This window comes from Neopelma chrysocephalum, unplaced genomic scaffold (genome assembly GCF_003984885.1).
Source record: "Neopelma chrysocephalum unplaced genomic scaffold, ASM398488v2 Primary Assembly neopelma1_138, whole genome shotgun sequence".
Lineage (NCBI taxonomy): Eukaryota > Metazoa > Chordata > Aves > Passeriformes > Pipridae > Neopelma > Neopelma chrysocephalum.
The window spans coordinates 1,237,915-1,252,472 of NW_020897800.1; the positions used below are offsets into that span (position 1 = coordinate 1,237,915).

At 54.3% G+C, this 14,558-nt stretch overlaps 1 protein-coding gene across 1 annotated transcript in view; it reads right to left on the bottom strand.

Annotated features, from left to right (window-relative positions):
- The window catches only part of TMPRSS5 (transmembrane serine protease 5), a 5,680-nt gene extending 1,618 nt beyond the window's left edge, over positions 1-4,062 (bottom strand). The window contains exons 1-8 of the mRNA XM_027699234.1: positions 4,036-4,062; positions 3,012-3,141; positions 2,692-2,799; positions 2,312-2,434; positions 1,794-1,977; positions 1,398-1,511; positions 1,150-1,193; positions 577-1,014 (exon numbers count right to left, since the gene is read on the bottom strand). Of these exons, the coding sequence (XP_027555035.1) occupies positions 577-1,014; positions 1,150-1,193; positions 1,398-1,511; positions 1,794-1,977; positions 2,312-2,434; positions 2,692-2,799; positions 3,012-3,141; positions 4,036-4,062 (1,168 nt within the window). The remainder of the gene's footprint in view (positions 1-576; positions 1,015-1,149; positions 1,194-1,397; positions 1,512-1,793; positions 1,978-2,311; positions 2,435-2,691; positions 2,800-3,011; positions 3,142-4,035) is intronic.
- Between the last annotated feature and the right edge of the window lie 10,496 nt (positions 4,063-14,558).

Below are 14,558 nucleotides of genomic sequence, written 5' to 3' on the forward strand. Positions count from 1 at the left end.
TCGGATACCAGATGTACCCGCTAAGATCAGACACCAGGTCTACCCACTGGGTTGGGACAACAAGTCTACCCACCGGGCTCGGACAACAGGTCTACCCGCTATTACCGGACACCAGGTCTACCCGCCATTACCGGACATCAGGTCTACCCGCCATTACCGGACACCAGGTCTACCCGCCTGGCTCGGACAACAGGTCTACCCACTGGGTTGGAACAACAGGTCTACCTGCCGGGCTCGGACAACAGGTCTACCCGCTATTACCGGACACCAGGTCTACCCGCCGGCACCTCGGCGTCGAAGTCGAGGCGGCCAAAGCCATCCCATGTGAAGATGGGACATCTCTGAGCCAGCTGAGGATCCAGGCAAGCCTGGATGGAGCTTCGAGCAACTTGGGAAGGTTGTCCCCGTCCATGGCAGGGGGTTGGATGAGCTTTAAGGTCCCTTCCAACCCAAACCATTCTGTGATTCTGATTTTGTAAGAGCTGCTCTGAAGGGGCAGGTTCAGAAGAGGCTCGGTTTTGGGCCGCTTTTAATGGTGGGACAGGACAGACAACTCCACAGAAGGACATGACTTACCTGAGAAATTCAGGGGCACTCGCAGCCTCATGAGGGCGATGTCGTAGTCGAGGCTGTTGTGGTTGTAGAGTGGGTGGGGAACAACCTCCTGGACTGGCACCCCGGCCTCCTGCCTGAGGGAGCCGTGGGTGACAATCCCTGCAAACACCCGCCAGGCAGAGCCCTGGAGCCTCCTGGAGCTGAGCAGAACACAGAACACAGAACACAGCGTGCCCTGACCCGAGGGCAGCGGGCACCGGGGGCTGGGGGCACAGCAGGGTGGGCACTGGGGGTACCTGTGCACGCAGTGAGCCGCCGTGATGATCCACTCCCGTGCCAGCACCGAGCCCCCACAGCGGTGCTGGGAGCCCTGGCACACACTGACCTGCCAGGGCCAGCGCCCGGGGGGCACATCTGCCCCCCCGACCACCCGCACGGCCCCCGGGGGCAGCCCACACTCTGCAAGGGGTTAGGACGGGCTCCAGCCCCACACCCTCACGCTGGAGGGAGAGGGGAGAGGGTGGAATGGGAAGAAAGAAGCTGCTGGATCTGGGCAGAGATCCTGGGGATGTAGGAGAGGAGGGAATCGCTCACCTGAGCACTTGAGAGCCACAACTCGCCCCGATTCACAGCTGCTCCTGTGCAGAGAGAAACAGCACGAATAAATCCTCCTGGGCAGGATAAACAGCAACCAAACCCCCTGGGGCACTGGGGAGCTCCAGGGTGGCTGCAGCACTTCCCAAAGGGGCTGTTTACTGCACAGTACCTGCACAGTCTGCCGTGTTCTTCAGCCTGAAAGAAAAGGCTTCAGCCAACTCTGCTTCCCCCAGAGCTGCCCTCACCTGACCTGCCACAAGTCTTCCAGGCTCCTTTCCTGGTGGGGTCTGACCTGAAGGAACTGCTGCTCCTCGTTCACCCTGACATCCGTCAGGTTCACTCCTTTCTGATGGGTCATTCTGCAAAAACAACAGGAATTGCCCCAGGAAGGGGATCAGGAATGTGACCCTGCCATGGGAGCAATGCTCCCGCAGTCCTGCAGCTCTGGCAGCTGGGAATGGACCTCCGGGCAGGGAGGGTCTTCTGGAGCTGTTCCTGCAGGTCCCCTGGGTCATCCCCAGTCCCAGGTTCCACCTGCTGCCCTGACAAACCCCCAGCCTTCAATCTCCTGCTTTTGCCAAGATCATCCCCCTCAGAACGGGGCAAACAGGGGCCCAAGCAGCTGCCTCTGCCGTGCCCACCTGAGGTACCCGAGCTGCTGGCAGAGCAGGGTGCCCAGGGAGCCATTCCAGCCCTCGTGGCACACCAGGAGCCAGCCAGGGTGTCCTTCCAGCTGAGCTTCCAGCAGGGAGTTTGCCGTGTTTATTCTGAAAGACACTGAAGCCATTCCATTAAAGACAACCTGCGAGTCCCCTTCGCAGTGTTCTGTGCAGGTCACACATGGCTACAGCAAGAAGAACCCACCCAAACCCCCAGAAAAAGCCATTTGAGCAACTGGAAGCTGTAAGTGATCCCAGTCACTGGGTGGTCCCAAGCAAAGGAGCCCTGCAAGAGTTGTCTTTGCTGTGGGATCCCCCCCTGCAACAGAGCTGCAGTTCTGGGGGGAGCAGCAGGACTCAGAAGAAAAGCAGAACAACTGCAAAACGCAGCTAGTGGGTCAGCAGGAGATATCTGTTCTTAAAGAGCCCCTTTTCTGCTCTTCCTGGGCTTGGCAGAAGCCCTCTGCCCACCCTTTTTGGCAGCAAGCAAAGACACAAACCTGCACTGGGAGCCCCCCGGACCACGGGCTCTTCCTCTTCCCCGTCACCGCACACTGGGATCACATCCAGCTCTTGCAGAGGGGGGGACCCCTGCTCTGGCTGAGCCTCCTGCAGGTGTTTCACTGCAGGAAACACAGAAGGGGGTGCACATGGACCCACACAGCCCGGGCAGCACCCAGGATGCACGACACTGGGGACAATCCTGCAGTGCCACTGGAAGAGGGGAATGAGCCTCTCTGGCACCACAGCAGCAGAGCCCACACCAGCCACATCTCTCCATCCCAAGCCACAGCTGACTGACCAAGGAGCTCCCATCACCTCCCCCCACCAGTGCTGACGCCCCAAACTCTCAGCAGGGCCGTCCTGGGGACACACTGACCCAGCAGCCACGTCCCAGCCGCCGTCCCCGCCAGCAGCCCCACGACCCCCAGCAGCAGGAACAGCCTCCTGAGGGTGCAGAGAGTCCCAAAAGATGCCTCAGCAGGATCTTTAAAAGAAGGACAGAGGACCAGCGTGGTTTGTCCACCTCTCACAGCTCTCCCAAGCCCTGGTGAAGCCCCTGGGTCACTGGGCACCAGTTTTTAGGGCTCAGTGCTCCTCTCCCGCAGTGCCGGGAGGAGCTGAGCTAAGGCTGTGGATTCTGTGGGAGTTCAGGGCTCAGGGCACCCTCCCCATTCCCAAAACCCACAAACAGCTCACCCACGTGTCCCAGGGAGGGCTGTGTCCCCTGTGTCCCCCTCCTGGGCTCGGCTGCCGGGCTCCCTGGGCTGTGCACGGCGTCCTCGATGCCGTTTGGGTTGTCGGGAACCCGCTCGGGTGAGTCTGGACTCTGGGGAGAGGAGCAGAGTCCAGGGAGAGGATCAGTGCCAAAGGCTGGGTGTGGTGGAAGGGGACAAAGCTCTGGAATCCACTCTCACCATGGCAGCAGGAGCAGAGCTGTGGGAGCCGAGCACACGGATCTCCAGTGACCCAGCTCGGGTTCCCCGGCACGGCACGGTGCATGCGCGGCGGCCACGCTCCAGGGACTCTTGGTTCCAAAACCCCCCTTCTCCCACTGACAGGGCCCTCGCAGGGGTGGGGGGATCATCCCCCTGCTCCCAGGAGCTGCTCCTGGGCTGAGGAGCCCCAAGGGAATGCTCCCATCCCTCCCCGGCGCCTCACCCAACGGGATCAGCAGCTCTGGAGCTGCCTCAGCTCTCAAACCCGTCTCCCACCTGCTGCCCCCCTACCCCCCCCATTACCTGCCATATGAGAAGCCCCAAGTGCTGCTGAGGGGCGGTGGCAGTGCCCAGGCCTTTGGTGTGAGTGGGGGGCTGCAGTCCCAGCCAGCCCTGCTGGCTCTGAGCACCTTGAGGGACAGAACATCCTAGGCTGGGAAAAAATCAGAAAAGAGCCTGGAGCTGCTTTTTATCACCCCCACATCTCCAGCCAAGTGCCTGCTGGCTGTGACATGTAAAGGACAACTCCTCTGCCCACAGGCTGCATTAGGGACATGCTGGTGAGACCCCCTCACTCAGGGGGATCCTCCCCACCCTGTGTGCCCAGAGATCCCAGGGAAACAGCCCCACCTGCCCAGGTGCTGGATTTTCCCTGCAGCCTTTGCTGTAGCACACCAAGAGCAGCAGAGGTCAGGCAGCAGCTCCCAGCTCAGCTACTGCTTTGCCACGTAATTTCTTGGTGCTGAAAGATGCCGGGGCCCCACGGGAGGGGGAGAGTTTCTAACCCATGGCTTGGCTGCTGCCTGGGCCATGGTGGGGCAGGAGATGCTTTTCCTACCAGTGCAGAGCTCTTTGTGGAACAGAAATCCTTTGTGCTGCTGCATCCCCTCATCCTCCTCTGACCCAGGGGATGCTCCACCACAGTTGTCACGCCCGAGGTGCTGCCAGTCCCCAAAATCAAAAGCAGAAACAGGCTGAAAGGGCTCTCCCATGAAAGAAGGACTTCTCTTATTCACACCCTTCTCCACCCCTGAAAGGTACAGCTGACAGCTTGTTGCTCAGATCACCAATGAATTTTTAATGCTGTTTAATCAGGGAAACTCCTGGGAGGGTTTCATGACCTGCAGGTTTGTGCTGTCCCCAAGCAGCACCAGGGGGGTGGTGGCACAAACCCACCCTGTGCTGGGCAGCTGGGGTGAAAACGGGGGGGTTTGGGTGGGTTTGGATTTTTTTCTCCGGGCTCCACCATCTCATTTAGTATTTAGGCCAGAAAACAAAAGATGGGGCTGCAAATACCCCCAAGGCACAGCTTGGCTCAGCTTGGGCCTTTCCTACTCATGCTGTGCCCAGTGGCACTGGAGCATCTCCTCAGCCCGGGGAGGACTGTAGGTGGTGCTGGAGCACCAGTGGGAGAGGAAAGAACAGCAGAGGCACAGGATCCATCCTGAGCATCCTCTGCTGCTCTGGGCACAGAGGAGGGGAAGGACTCACCCCGGCTGCTGCTCCCAGCCCAGGACCATCCCAGCCTCAGTTCATCTCCCCTCCGAGCATCCCATGCCCCGAGGCTGCCACGAAACCAACCCTGGCAAAAGTTAAATGAAGAGGCAAAAGTTAATTGAAGATCTGAGCACAGCCAGCAAAAAAACAACAAAAAAAACCAAACAAAACACCTTCACTGCAACAAACCCCGGTGAGCAGGGATCAGCCCGTGCAGGGGAAAGGATAAACCAGAGCAGATTCCAAAAGGAGACACCAGGAGCAGGTGAAAAACAAAGACACATCCCCCAGCCCAAGCTGCCTCCCTGCTCTGAGTCACGCTCACTTTTCCCTTTAAAACTCATTAAAAGAAGATCAATATTTTTACCCATCCTGCTTGCCTGCAATGAGAAAACAGTGACTGAATTGAGAGAGCTTTCCAAATTAAACATTGGCACACGGATGAAAAAGGGGAGGAAGGGGGACAGCAGCAGAGCTTTTTCCTCCCAGTTTTCACCATTTTTCCGCGGTTCTGCAGAAAAATGAAGCGAAGGAGAAGCGACAGCAATGCCAGACCCTGGCAGCTGCTGAGGTGCCCGTGGTACAGGGATACCTGGCACTCTGCAGAGATGCTGTGGAGCATAAGACATTCCCTTTGTCATTTTTCTAACTTATTCCCACTGGAACGACCTCCCCTTTCCCACTGGGAGCAGCGAGCAGAGCCCAGCTGAGGAGCCAGCAGCCAGATGTTGTCTCCTGCTGCTGTAACCCCGAGGCTGGCAAGGTCGTGCCTGGGCACAGCAGGGTGAGGATGTGCCCTGGGAAGGGAGGGGTTCTGGCCCTGTGCTCCAACAAGCACAAATTGTCTCCAGCTCTTCTGCTGAGATTAGCAAGAAGGAGTCAATAATTGGCACATAAAACGGTGCATTCAACACCTCCCCCTAATGTTGTTCTCCAAGCTCCCAATTTGAGGATTTCAAATCACCTTTAACAGCCAGTTACTGAGCTTCATCTGCTTTAATTCTCTGTTTTCGCCTGAAAAAGCTGAGCTATTCCCCAGGGATATTTTACAAAATATTTAGTGACAGGACAAGGGGGAGTGGTTTCAGACTCACAGAGAGGAGGTTCAGATTGGATAAAGGAAAAAATTCTTCCCTGTGAGGGTGGTGAGCCCCTGGCACAGGTTGCCCAGAGAAGCTGTGGCTGCCCCATCCCTGGAAGTGTCCAAGGCCAGGTTGGAGCAACCTGGGCTAGTGGAAGGTGCCCCTGCCCATGGCAGGGGGTGGAACTGGATGAGCTTTAAGGTTCCTTCCAACCCAAACCATTCCAGGATTCTCTGATGTAGCCAGAGGGACCCGGAGCCCCAAAACCCTCTGCCCTCACCCCAGAGGGGCTCCAGGACAGGAGACCCGATAAAAGCAGCCAATAAACCCAGAGCAAGGCAGGATTGGCTGGAGCCAGGACAAAAGCACGTTCAGTCTCATGCTCCAGGCTCTGCAACAACTGGGGCAGAGAGGGGCAGCACATGAGAAATGGTCATTGATTCACTCCAGGAGCTGGAGTTCACAGGTTCTCCTGCCTATTCTCCCTCCTGGATCATTTCCTTCCTTACCTCATTTCTTCTTCCTTCCCTTCCTCTCCTACCTAATGGAAGTGCCTCTCCATGAGATAAGGCAGCTGCTGGAAGCCTGTAATGGGAGAAATGGCCAAAAGCAACAGCCTAAAGACCTGCCTGGTCCTGGCAGCAGCCTGCCAGATCTCATCAGGGATGATGTACCCTGCATTGTGTCTTCCCAGCAGTGATGCTGTGGTCAAAATAAAGACAAAAAAATATAAAAAATTAATAATAAGCTCCCAAACAGCCTCCAGGCCCTCCCCACCTCAGACAGAGGGATGTGCTGACGTGAAGGAAGGGAGTTTATGAGTTCATTTGCACAGGCAGAGCAGAACCCATCCACTGCCCTGCTCCAGCCTCTTTCCCGAGGCAATTTGCTGTGTAATGATTATGGAGTTGAGAAGGCAATTTCAGGAAAACTAGTTTCTCTCCAGAAGGAATTGAATAGAGGAACTATTATGACCCGATACACTAATTTATTTAAAAAGCAGCTGGCACCACGTGAGGCAGGCAGGGACAATTCTGAGGCAATTCTCTGCAGAGACTGTTCCAGCCTCCCCAGGCCCAGGGCAGGGCACAAGCCCTGCCTCAGACACTGCAGGATCCACAGGCTCTGGCTCCAGACAAGCAAATAATTCCAAGGGAAAGGGTGACAATTCCCAGGTCCTGTGAAGGCACAGACCTCCCTGCCCTCCCATGTCTGTGAGGTCTCTCTTGTGACTGTCACTTCCTTCAGACACCTTGTGCTTCCCAGGGAAGAACAGACAGGGGTGACTGTGAGTTATTTGGTGCTCGTGTGTTTGTGCTTCTCCAGAGGGGACACAGCCAGAGCAGGGCTGGGCCCTGGATCCTCATCCATCACCCCCTAAGTGCAGAATTTAGAGATGTCAGGGATAAAACTTCTTCATTGTCTGCATCGTGTTCCAGCACAAAGCTCTCCCAAGGGGTTTCTCCTCGGAGACAAGTCAGAGAAGAATAATTGTTGAGGAGCAATTAATATTTGTGCTCCTTCTTTCCCATTTCCAAACACAGGTTGTTCCATCACTCTCAGCTGACCCTCTGCCCTTGCAAATCGCTGAGGACCCAAATCCCAGTTAGGCAAAAGGGAAAGGCCTTCAGGAGACTGGGTGGCACTGGTTATACCCACACTCCCTGCAGGGCAGTGCCCCCGGGGTGGCAGCAGGATGGTGCTGGGAGCAGTTTGCCTCTGCAGATGGCACAGAAAGAGGAGCAGAGACAGGCTGTGACCCAGGCTGGCCTCACATCCCAGCCCAGACGGGCGGGCTGACGTGTGGCTGTGAGTGATGGGAGCCCCTGCCCTGAGCTGCAGCCCCCGATGAAGTCACACTGATGTCACGGTGGGGAAGGGCTGCCAGGTCCTGCCTGGGCAGCACAGTCACCCCGTGCTGGCAGCAGGGAGCTGGACCCCCCCTGCCCAACCCCTTCCCCCAGCAAAAACAAAAATACCGACAGCAAACGCCCCAGCTCTGAAGTTTTCAGTGATTTCTCAGCCATGGGCTTGGCCTGAGCCCCACCAGGGGGAAATTCAGGTGATCTTTACGTTGGTCCTCACGTTCTGCCCTGCCAAGAAGGCTGAAGAGGAAACCCAGGGGTGTGTGTGAGTCCCTGCCTGCTTTGCCCCTGCAGGGAACTCTCCAGCCTGAACAAATCCAGCAGTGAGGAATCTGCCTGAGCTGCAGAGCCCTCGGCCTGCTGGCACAGAGCTGCCACCCCACCAGCTTCTCCTCTCCCCAAGGGCATGGCAGAGTCAGGGCTCAGAGACACCTTCCTCAGCTGTCAGAGCTGCAGTTCCAGCAGATGCTTTTCCTGAACCCCTGCCCCTGTTCTGGGCGTGTTTCTCCCAGGATTTCGTCCCAGAACAGCCACATCAGTAAAGCAGCTGCTGGCTGTGACTTCCTCCAGCAAAATCTCTCTAACGTGGGCTTGTTTGGAAAAGGAACATTCCTCAGGCTGCCCAAAGCCAGGCTGTGCCCACCTCACCCCCTGCAGCACCCACAGAGGCTCCTGCAGGGCGTGGCCTTACCTGCCCCAAAATCACTCCCTGCCCTGCTCCCAGAGGGGTCACTGAAGTCCACGCCAGGGGCAGCAGAATTTTCCATTTCTGGCTCTTTCTCAAGCCCAAGCAGCACACTGCCTTTGGAGAACCTTCCTGCATCCTGTGCTCCCCAGGGGACACATCCTTGGCAGGGCTTTGGGTCTGTAAGGTAGAAAATCGAGTTGCAATCAAGGTCCTGCCAGAGAGTTACCCACCTGTGAAGATGTACAGGTCTCTGGGCTGCCATCAGAGCCTGCTAAACACCCGAGAAAATTAACTCCGTGCACTCAGGGGGAGCCTCTGCTTTCTCTGCACAGTTAACCTGCCAGCATTCCTTGGAAATCTGTCACTGTTCAGCTCAGCAGCTCCTCACTCAGCAAGAAAAAGGTGTATCCAGGAGTGGGTGGATGTTCCTGCCAGCCTTGCCTTGCAAGATATTCGAGTGAGAGGCTACTAAACCCAACTTCCTCTTTAGGAACAGAAATAAAGGTTTCCCCAGCCAGCAGCATCATTTTTCCTGTACTCAGTTCCTTGTTGTATCCTCAGAATGACTTTCTTCCCCTCCACAACAGGGCACAAAGTCGTGGCCAGTGCTGTTAAACCAAAAGCATCTGCCTCAAGCTCACTCCCACAGCCTCATTATGGGCCCTAATTAAATAATTACACATTTTCATTCACTGTAATCACAGCCCCTACTTATGTAAATAAATATGCTGACAGCAATTACAAAAGTATTAAAAGCTCTTACAAAATATAAATTCATTTAAAGAGGAAAAAAAACACATCAGAGAGCTCCTGCCCAGGTCCAATCCACCCCCCTGGACCAGCCTGCCTCCCCTTGTCCCCTCACACCCTGACATCTCATTTCAGACCAGGGAACCCCTTCCCACCTGGAATTCATCTGCATTTCTCCAGGCTACAAAGTGAAACATCTCTAATGCATCCAGACACAGAATTCGCCCCCCTCATGCCACATTTACCAGTGCCATGCCCAGCAGCAATGCTCCAAGGAACAATATCTGGGGGAGTAAAATTCCAGAATAGCCTTTCCTTCACCTTTCTTATTTATTTCCTCCCATAAACTCACGCAAGGTTGTTACTCAGCACTTTAAAGCAGTGGCCTTGATGCCTCCCCGAAGGGAGCTCAAACAAAAAATTCCCTTTTCTCTTGCTACTTCATTTGTGCGTGCAGCAGTTTGGCAAACACAGCCCTTCTGCAGCTCAGGAATCACCAGATTTACTGTCCCTGACAGCCAGGGAAGGCAAAAGAAATGGGATTTCCCTCCGGAACTGCTGCAGTACCTATTCATTATCTCGGGTGCAGATCAGCCCAATTTACCCTCCTGAAACAGACTCAGCTGTTTTCCAGGAGAAAGCTCCTCTTCAGGACTCAGGGCTCTCATTAAGTGAGAGATTTGAAGGCAACAAGGACATTTCTTAACTTGACAAAACTCCCTTGGCACTGACTCCACTCCCCTGCCCTCCCCAGCTCCTGTTGCTCTTTCCTTTGCCTGTCAGACACTTGTGGAAGCAGAGACTCCCTCTGAACTGCCCATTTCACACCAAGGGAGCTGTGCTGGGAGCCTTCCCTCTTCTCTGCCCGACACTCCCTCACTCAGCAATGGTTTTGGGGGGGGGAAAGCAGGAGCCACACTTGGAGCATCACCCCTGTTTCACACCCCACCACCCCTCAGCCCTGCACTCGTGGTCACAGCCCGGTTTACACGGGACAGGGGGGACCTTTCTTTCACTGCACAGGTAAGAAAGGAAGGGAAATCCTGTCACAGAGGTAAAAAAAAAAGCAAAAGGGCCGAGGAGCCGAACTCTGTCAGCTGGAAGCTGCTCAGTGAGCAATGGGAGCTGGCAAAGGGAACTCGTGGATGTGACTGATTGCTCTGCTCCACTCCCCTCCCCTCTGCCTCAGGTGCGGGGCTGCTTCCAGCGGCAGCTGAGCCCCATCCGGGCTGGGATGGAGTTTGTGCTGCTCAGCAGGACACCCGGGTGAGACGGGGAGAGAGGGATGCAGATGGCAAACCAAACATCAGCAGTGACCCCATCCCTGGGTGAGCAACGAGCAGCTCTCCCTTCCCTCCCTGAGTGCCCTGGGAGCAAACTATTCATCAGTGCCACAAAGAGTTTTTTGGGGGGACGACAGCACACATCATCTCCCAACTCCACTCAGTGCATCTTGGCTTTACCCCCACCCTTTTTCTTCTTAAACGTTTTTTTTCCCCATCACCACAACCCAGCATTGGTAAAAACACGCCCTCAGCATTTCTCCCAGCAAAGTGTAGTTCTTGTCACGGCATAAACAGCACAAGTGTAGGAAAAAATGGGCTTTTCACCCCCCCACACCCTATTTGCAAGTGGCCAATTAGCACATTTGTTTCACTGGCATCGTTTGGCAACAAAGCTTTGAATGTAGAGCTGTAAGTTCAGTCAGGATTTGAGTTCTGGCTCTGGAATCTGAGCTCCAATTAGCCCAGACTACCTGGGGCTGACAGAAAGGACAAGAGTTTGCTTCAAATGACAGCGGGCAGGAGGAGGAGAGAAAATCCAGGGCTTATTGGGTGGGCTCTGGCACATCATCTTCCCTCACACCACTTCCTCATGTGGAAAGGGAATATCCATCACCTCGTAAAATGTCTGTATTTCCACAATGGATATTGGACATTTTCCACAGATGTTAGTAGTAACACCACAATTGTAATAAGAACATTAATAAATAATTCTTACATAATTACTCTGAAAAGTACTGAGCCAGGGAGGAAACCAAACACCTGTGAGCATCAACCATTTCCCTCTTATCCCTGTTTGTGTGACTCAACCAAGGAAGAATGATCCTAAATGGGAAAACAACGACCCTAAATGGGAAAACAACGACCTTAAATGGGAAAACAACCATCCTAAATGGGAAAACAACGACCCTAAATGGGAAAACAACCATCCTAAATGGGAAAACAACCATCCTAAATGGGAAAACAACGACCCTAAATGGGAGCCCTCAGGTCCTCCTGTTCTTTACTCACTGGGTGAGAACACCAAGTTTTGAAAAGCACAACGCTGGAACAACGTTCCTGTGTTTGAGCCTAAAGCTCGTTTTCTCACCCCAGAATTACAAAGAGGTGGTTTGCACACGCAAAAAAACATCATTTTTCCCAATGCCAAGGAAACTTTTGCTTCTGTCACTGCGAGATGATGAGTCAGCCCCATGTTTGCAGGCAAGGAAGGGAAAAAAAACCACGTTCTTTATCCGCGCTTACAAATGCTTTTGGGAGCTGCTCTTTCCTGCAGCAGAGAGGCAGCTGCACGAGGAATTTTGGACACCCCTGTCCCTCTGCCACCCGGGGAGAACCCTGGCTGTGCTGTGCAGCCAGGCAGCTTTCAGAGCCATGCTCCAGGGCTGCCCAAACTCACCAACACGTTTGTCTCCCTCCTCTTCACCCCAGCGGGGTTTGTCAGTCGCTGGGAGATGGAGGCAGCCAACAAAGGCTCGGGATGTTTGTCATGTTGGTTTTTGTCCCCAGCACCCCAGGGAAAGGGCAGCAGCTGCTCTTGCAGGGACACTGTTACTGTCACCCTCTGAAGCAAACACATTTCCATAAGGCCAGAGGACACAGCACACACAGCCACGGATTCCTGCCCCAAAGGGGTGGCAGGAGCCCCGTTCCCCCACGCCCAGTGACACCAGCACAGCACATCCCCGAGGAGCAGCAGGGACTCAGCCCCCAGCACAGCACCTGGACCAGGACCCTGTGCCCCCCTCAGTCCTGCAAACACACCCCACAGCCCCAGCACCCACCTCTGCAGCACCTTCTGCCCCAAGGGCTGAGGGGAGGCTCTTCCCCCTGCCCCAGCTGAGGGCCACGAGCATCCCACCAGCCTTCCCACCTGCAGGCACTCACTGCTGGGCCAGTTTTCCCCTCAGAAGTCAAATTTGATCCGTTGTGTCCTGCCCAGCAGCACCTGGTCAGGGTGGAGATGCTCTGGCAGTGATTCACCCCCTTCACCCTGCAAAGGGAGCAACGTGACCCTCCCTGGACAAGAGCAGGGGCAGCAGGGGGGTGTTTGTAACCCACTGTGGCCTCTGCCCTTCAACATCTCCTCAGGAACCATCTCTGGGGCGGATTTACGTCCCAAACCCAAAAATCAGCCCCCCAGCCCGGGGGTCCAGCACAGCCCTGAACCCCCAAAACTCCTGCCAGGCTCCTCACAGCAGGTTTATCACTTCCTGCTGGCAGTTGCCAAGGTGGTGATCTAATGAGTCATTAAAGACAAACACGAAACAGGAGAAAGCATTTGACTTAGCACTTCTTTCCAAAAAAAAAATACTGTAGCTGCAGAATTTTAAGTAGAGAGAACCAGAGCAATTTTAATAATATTAAGCTCAAATTGACAGCAAAAAGAGTGAATATAAAAGAGTAACAAAAACCCAAATATATATAAACCATAAGGCATTGTGAAAAGAATATGATTAAGCTTTCAAAGTTATACATTGGAAATTTAGACAGTGCTGGGAATGAGGGCTTTTTCTTCTCTGGTTAAGAAATATCCTCCCATACAATCAGATAACAAAGACTATAATAATTCATACAAAGGGAGCTGGTGCTTGCAGGCTTCATGGTGGCTTCCAGTTACTCTCCAGCACTTGATGGAGCAGCAGAGGAGATGCTGAGGGTGGGGAGTGGAGCAGCAGCTCCCAAGGGATCCCTGGGGATGGATCTGCTGCTCGGGGTCAGCTCTGCCCCCCACCCCCAGCTCCCTGTGGCTCGTGCCAGAGCTGAGGATGGAGCACAGGGAAGGAAGGGGCTGTGACAAACAGCCCTGGCTGGCACAGGGAGAGATGAATAATCACACAAGGTCGGGCCCCAGGAGGTTCTGCAGCCTCTGTGCTCGGTGTTCACACTTCTGGGGTCACAGGGGTTCTCATCTCTCACCAAACGGGTCTGGGGAGGGAAAGATTCTCCTCTCAGAGAGGACTGGGAGGTCCAGACATGTGTAGGAACAGGGGTTGGACCGAGCTGCAGGGTCTGAGGGGGGTTCTGAAACATCCTTTGTGAAACGTGGATTGATCACAGCAGATAATTATTGCTTAATAAACGCATTCCCGAAAAATTGCTCCTACCAGGAAAATTCCTGCAGTGGCTTTGTCACTTCTCTGTTGGTGAGGTTTGCAATGTTTGATAAACTGTCCCTTCATGTTTGAAAGCTGAGCAGGTTTGCAGTTATTTTGTTTGTTTGTTTTAAAGGATGGTGGAGGAAGAAGAAAACCAGAGTGAGTCTGTAGTGACATTTTCACACAAACCACGATCAGACATTAAATCAGAATCCAACTCTGAGAGAGAAACTGAGATTTGGCAATGGTAAATAATTAAGGATGTGATTCCTACAGTGCTAGTTTTTCACTGTCACATAAATAATAACAGCAACGATGATAATAATAATAATAAGAGCACAATATTGCCAGATACCGGGGGGATTAAACATCAAATTAGTATTTAGCAAGGTTAGGATTAAGCAGAAATAACAGCTTTATGATTAGAGCCTGAAACTGCTGCTAATAATGACTGATTATGCTCCTGCAGAGGAAGAATTACAAGTACTTAAGGACAAATAACCTTCCCGAAGTTGCTGGCAGCCTGAAGCAGAGAAGCACTGAGCAGACCAATAAATCCTCTGTGTAATGGGGCTGTTCTGTGGGCAGAGCAGAGGTGAGGGAGGATGTGAGAGTGGTTTCCAGCAGATGAAACAACAACCGCACGTCTCCACATCCACAGCTCCCAGAGCTTGGGGGACGAGTTAAACCCCCGAGCCAGGAGAACAAACCCCTGAGCCAGAAGGGGAACAAACCCCTGAGCCAGGAGGAGAACAAACCCCTGAGCCAGGAGGAGAACAAACCCCTGAGCCAGGAGGAGAACAAACCCCTGAGCCAGGAGGAGAACAAACCCCTGAGCCAGCAGGGGAACAAACCCCTTCCCGAATTCCTGGAGCCCAGCGGGATGGGGCAGCTCCGCTCCCTGTGCCAGAGCCCCTGGAGCAGGAGCCTCGTTTGTTGGCAATGTTTGGAGCTGCAGCCTGGCAGTGCCAGGCCTGTCTGCCAGCTCCCAGCTCATTAGCTCTGTCCTTCCCAGCTCATCACCTCCTCTGGGCTCCTCTCAACG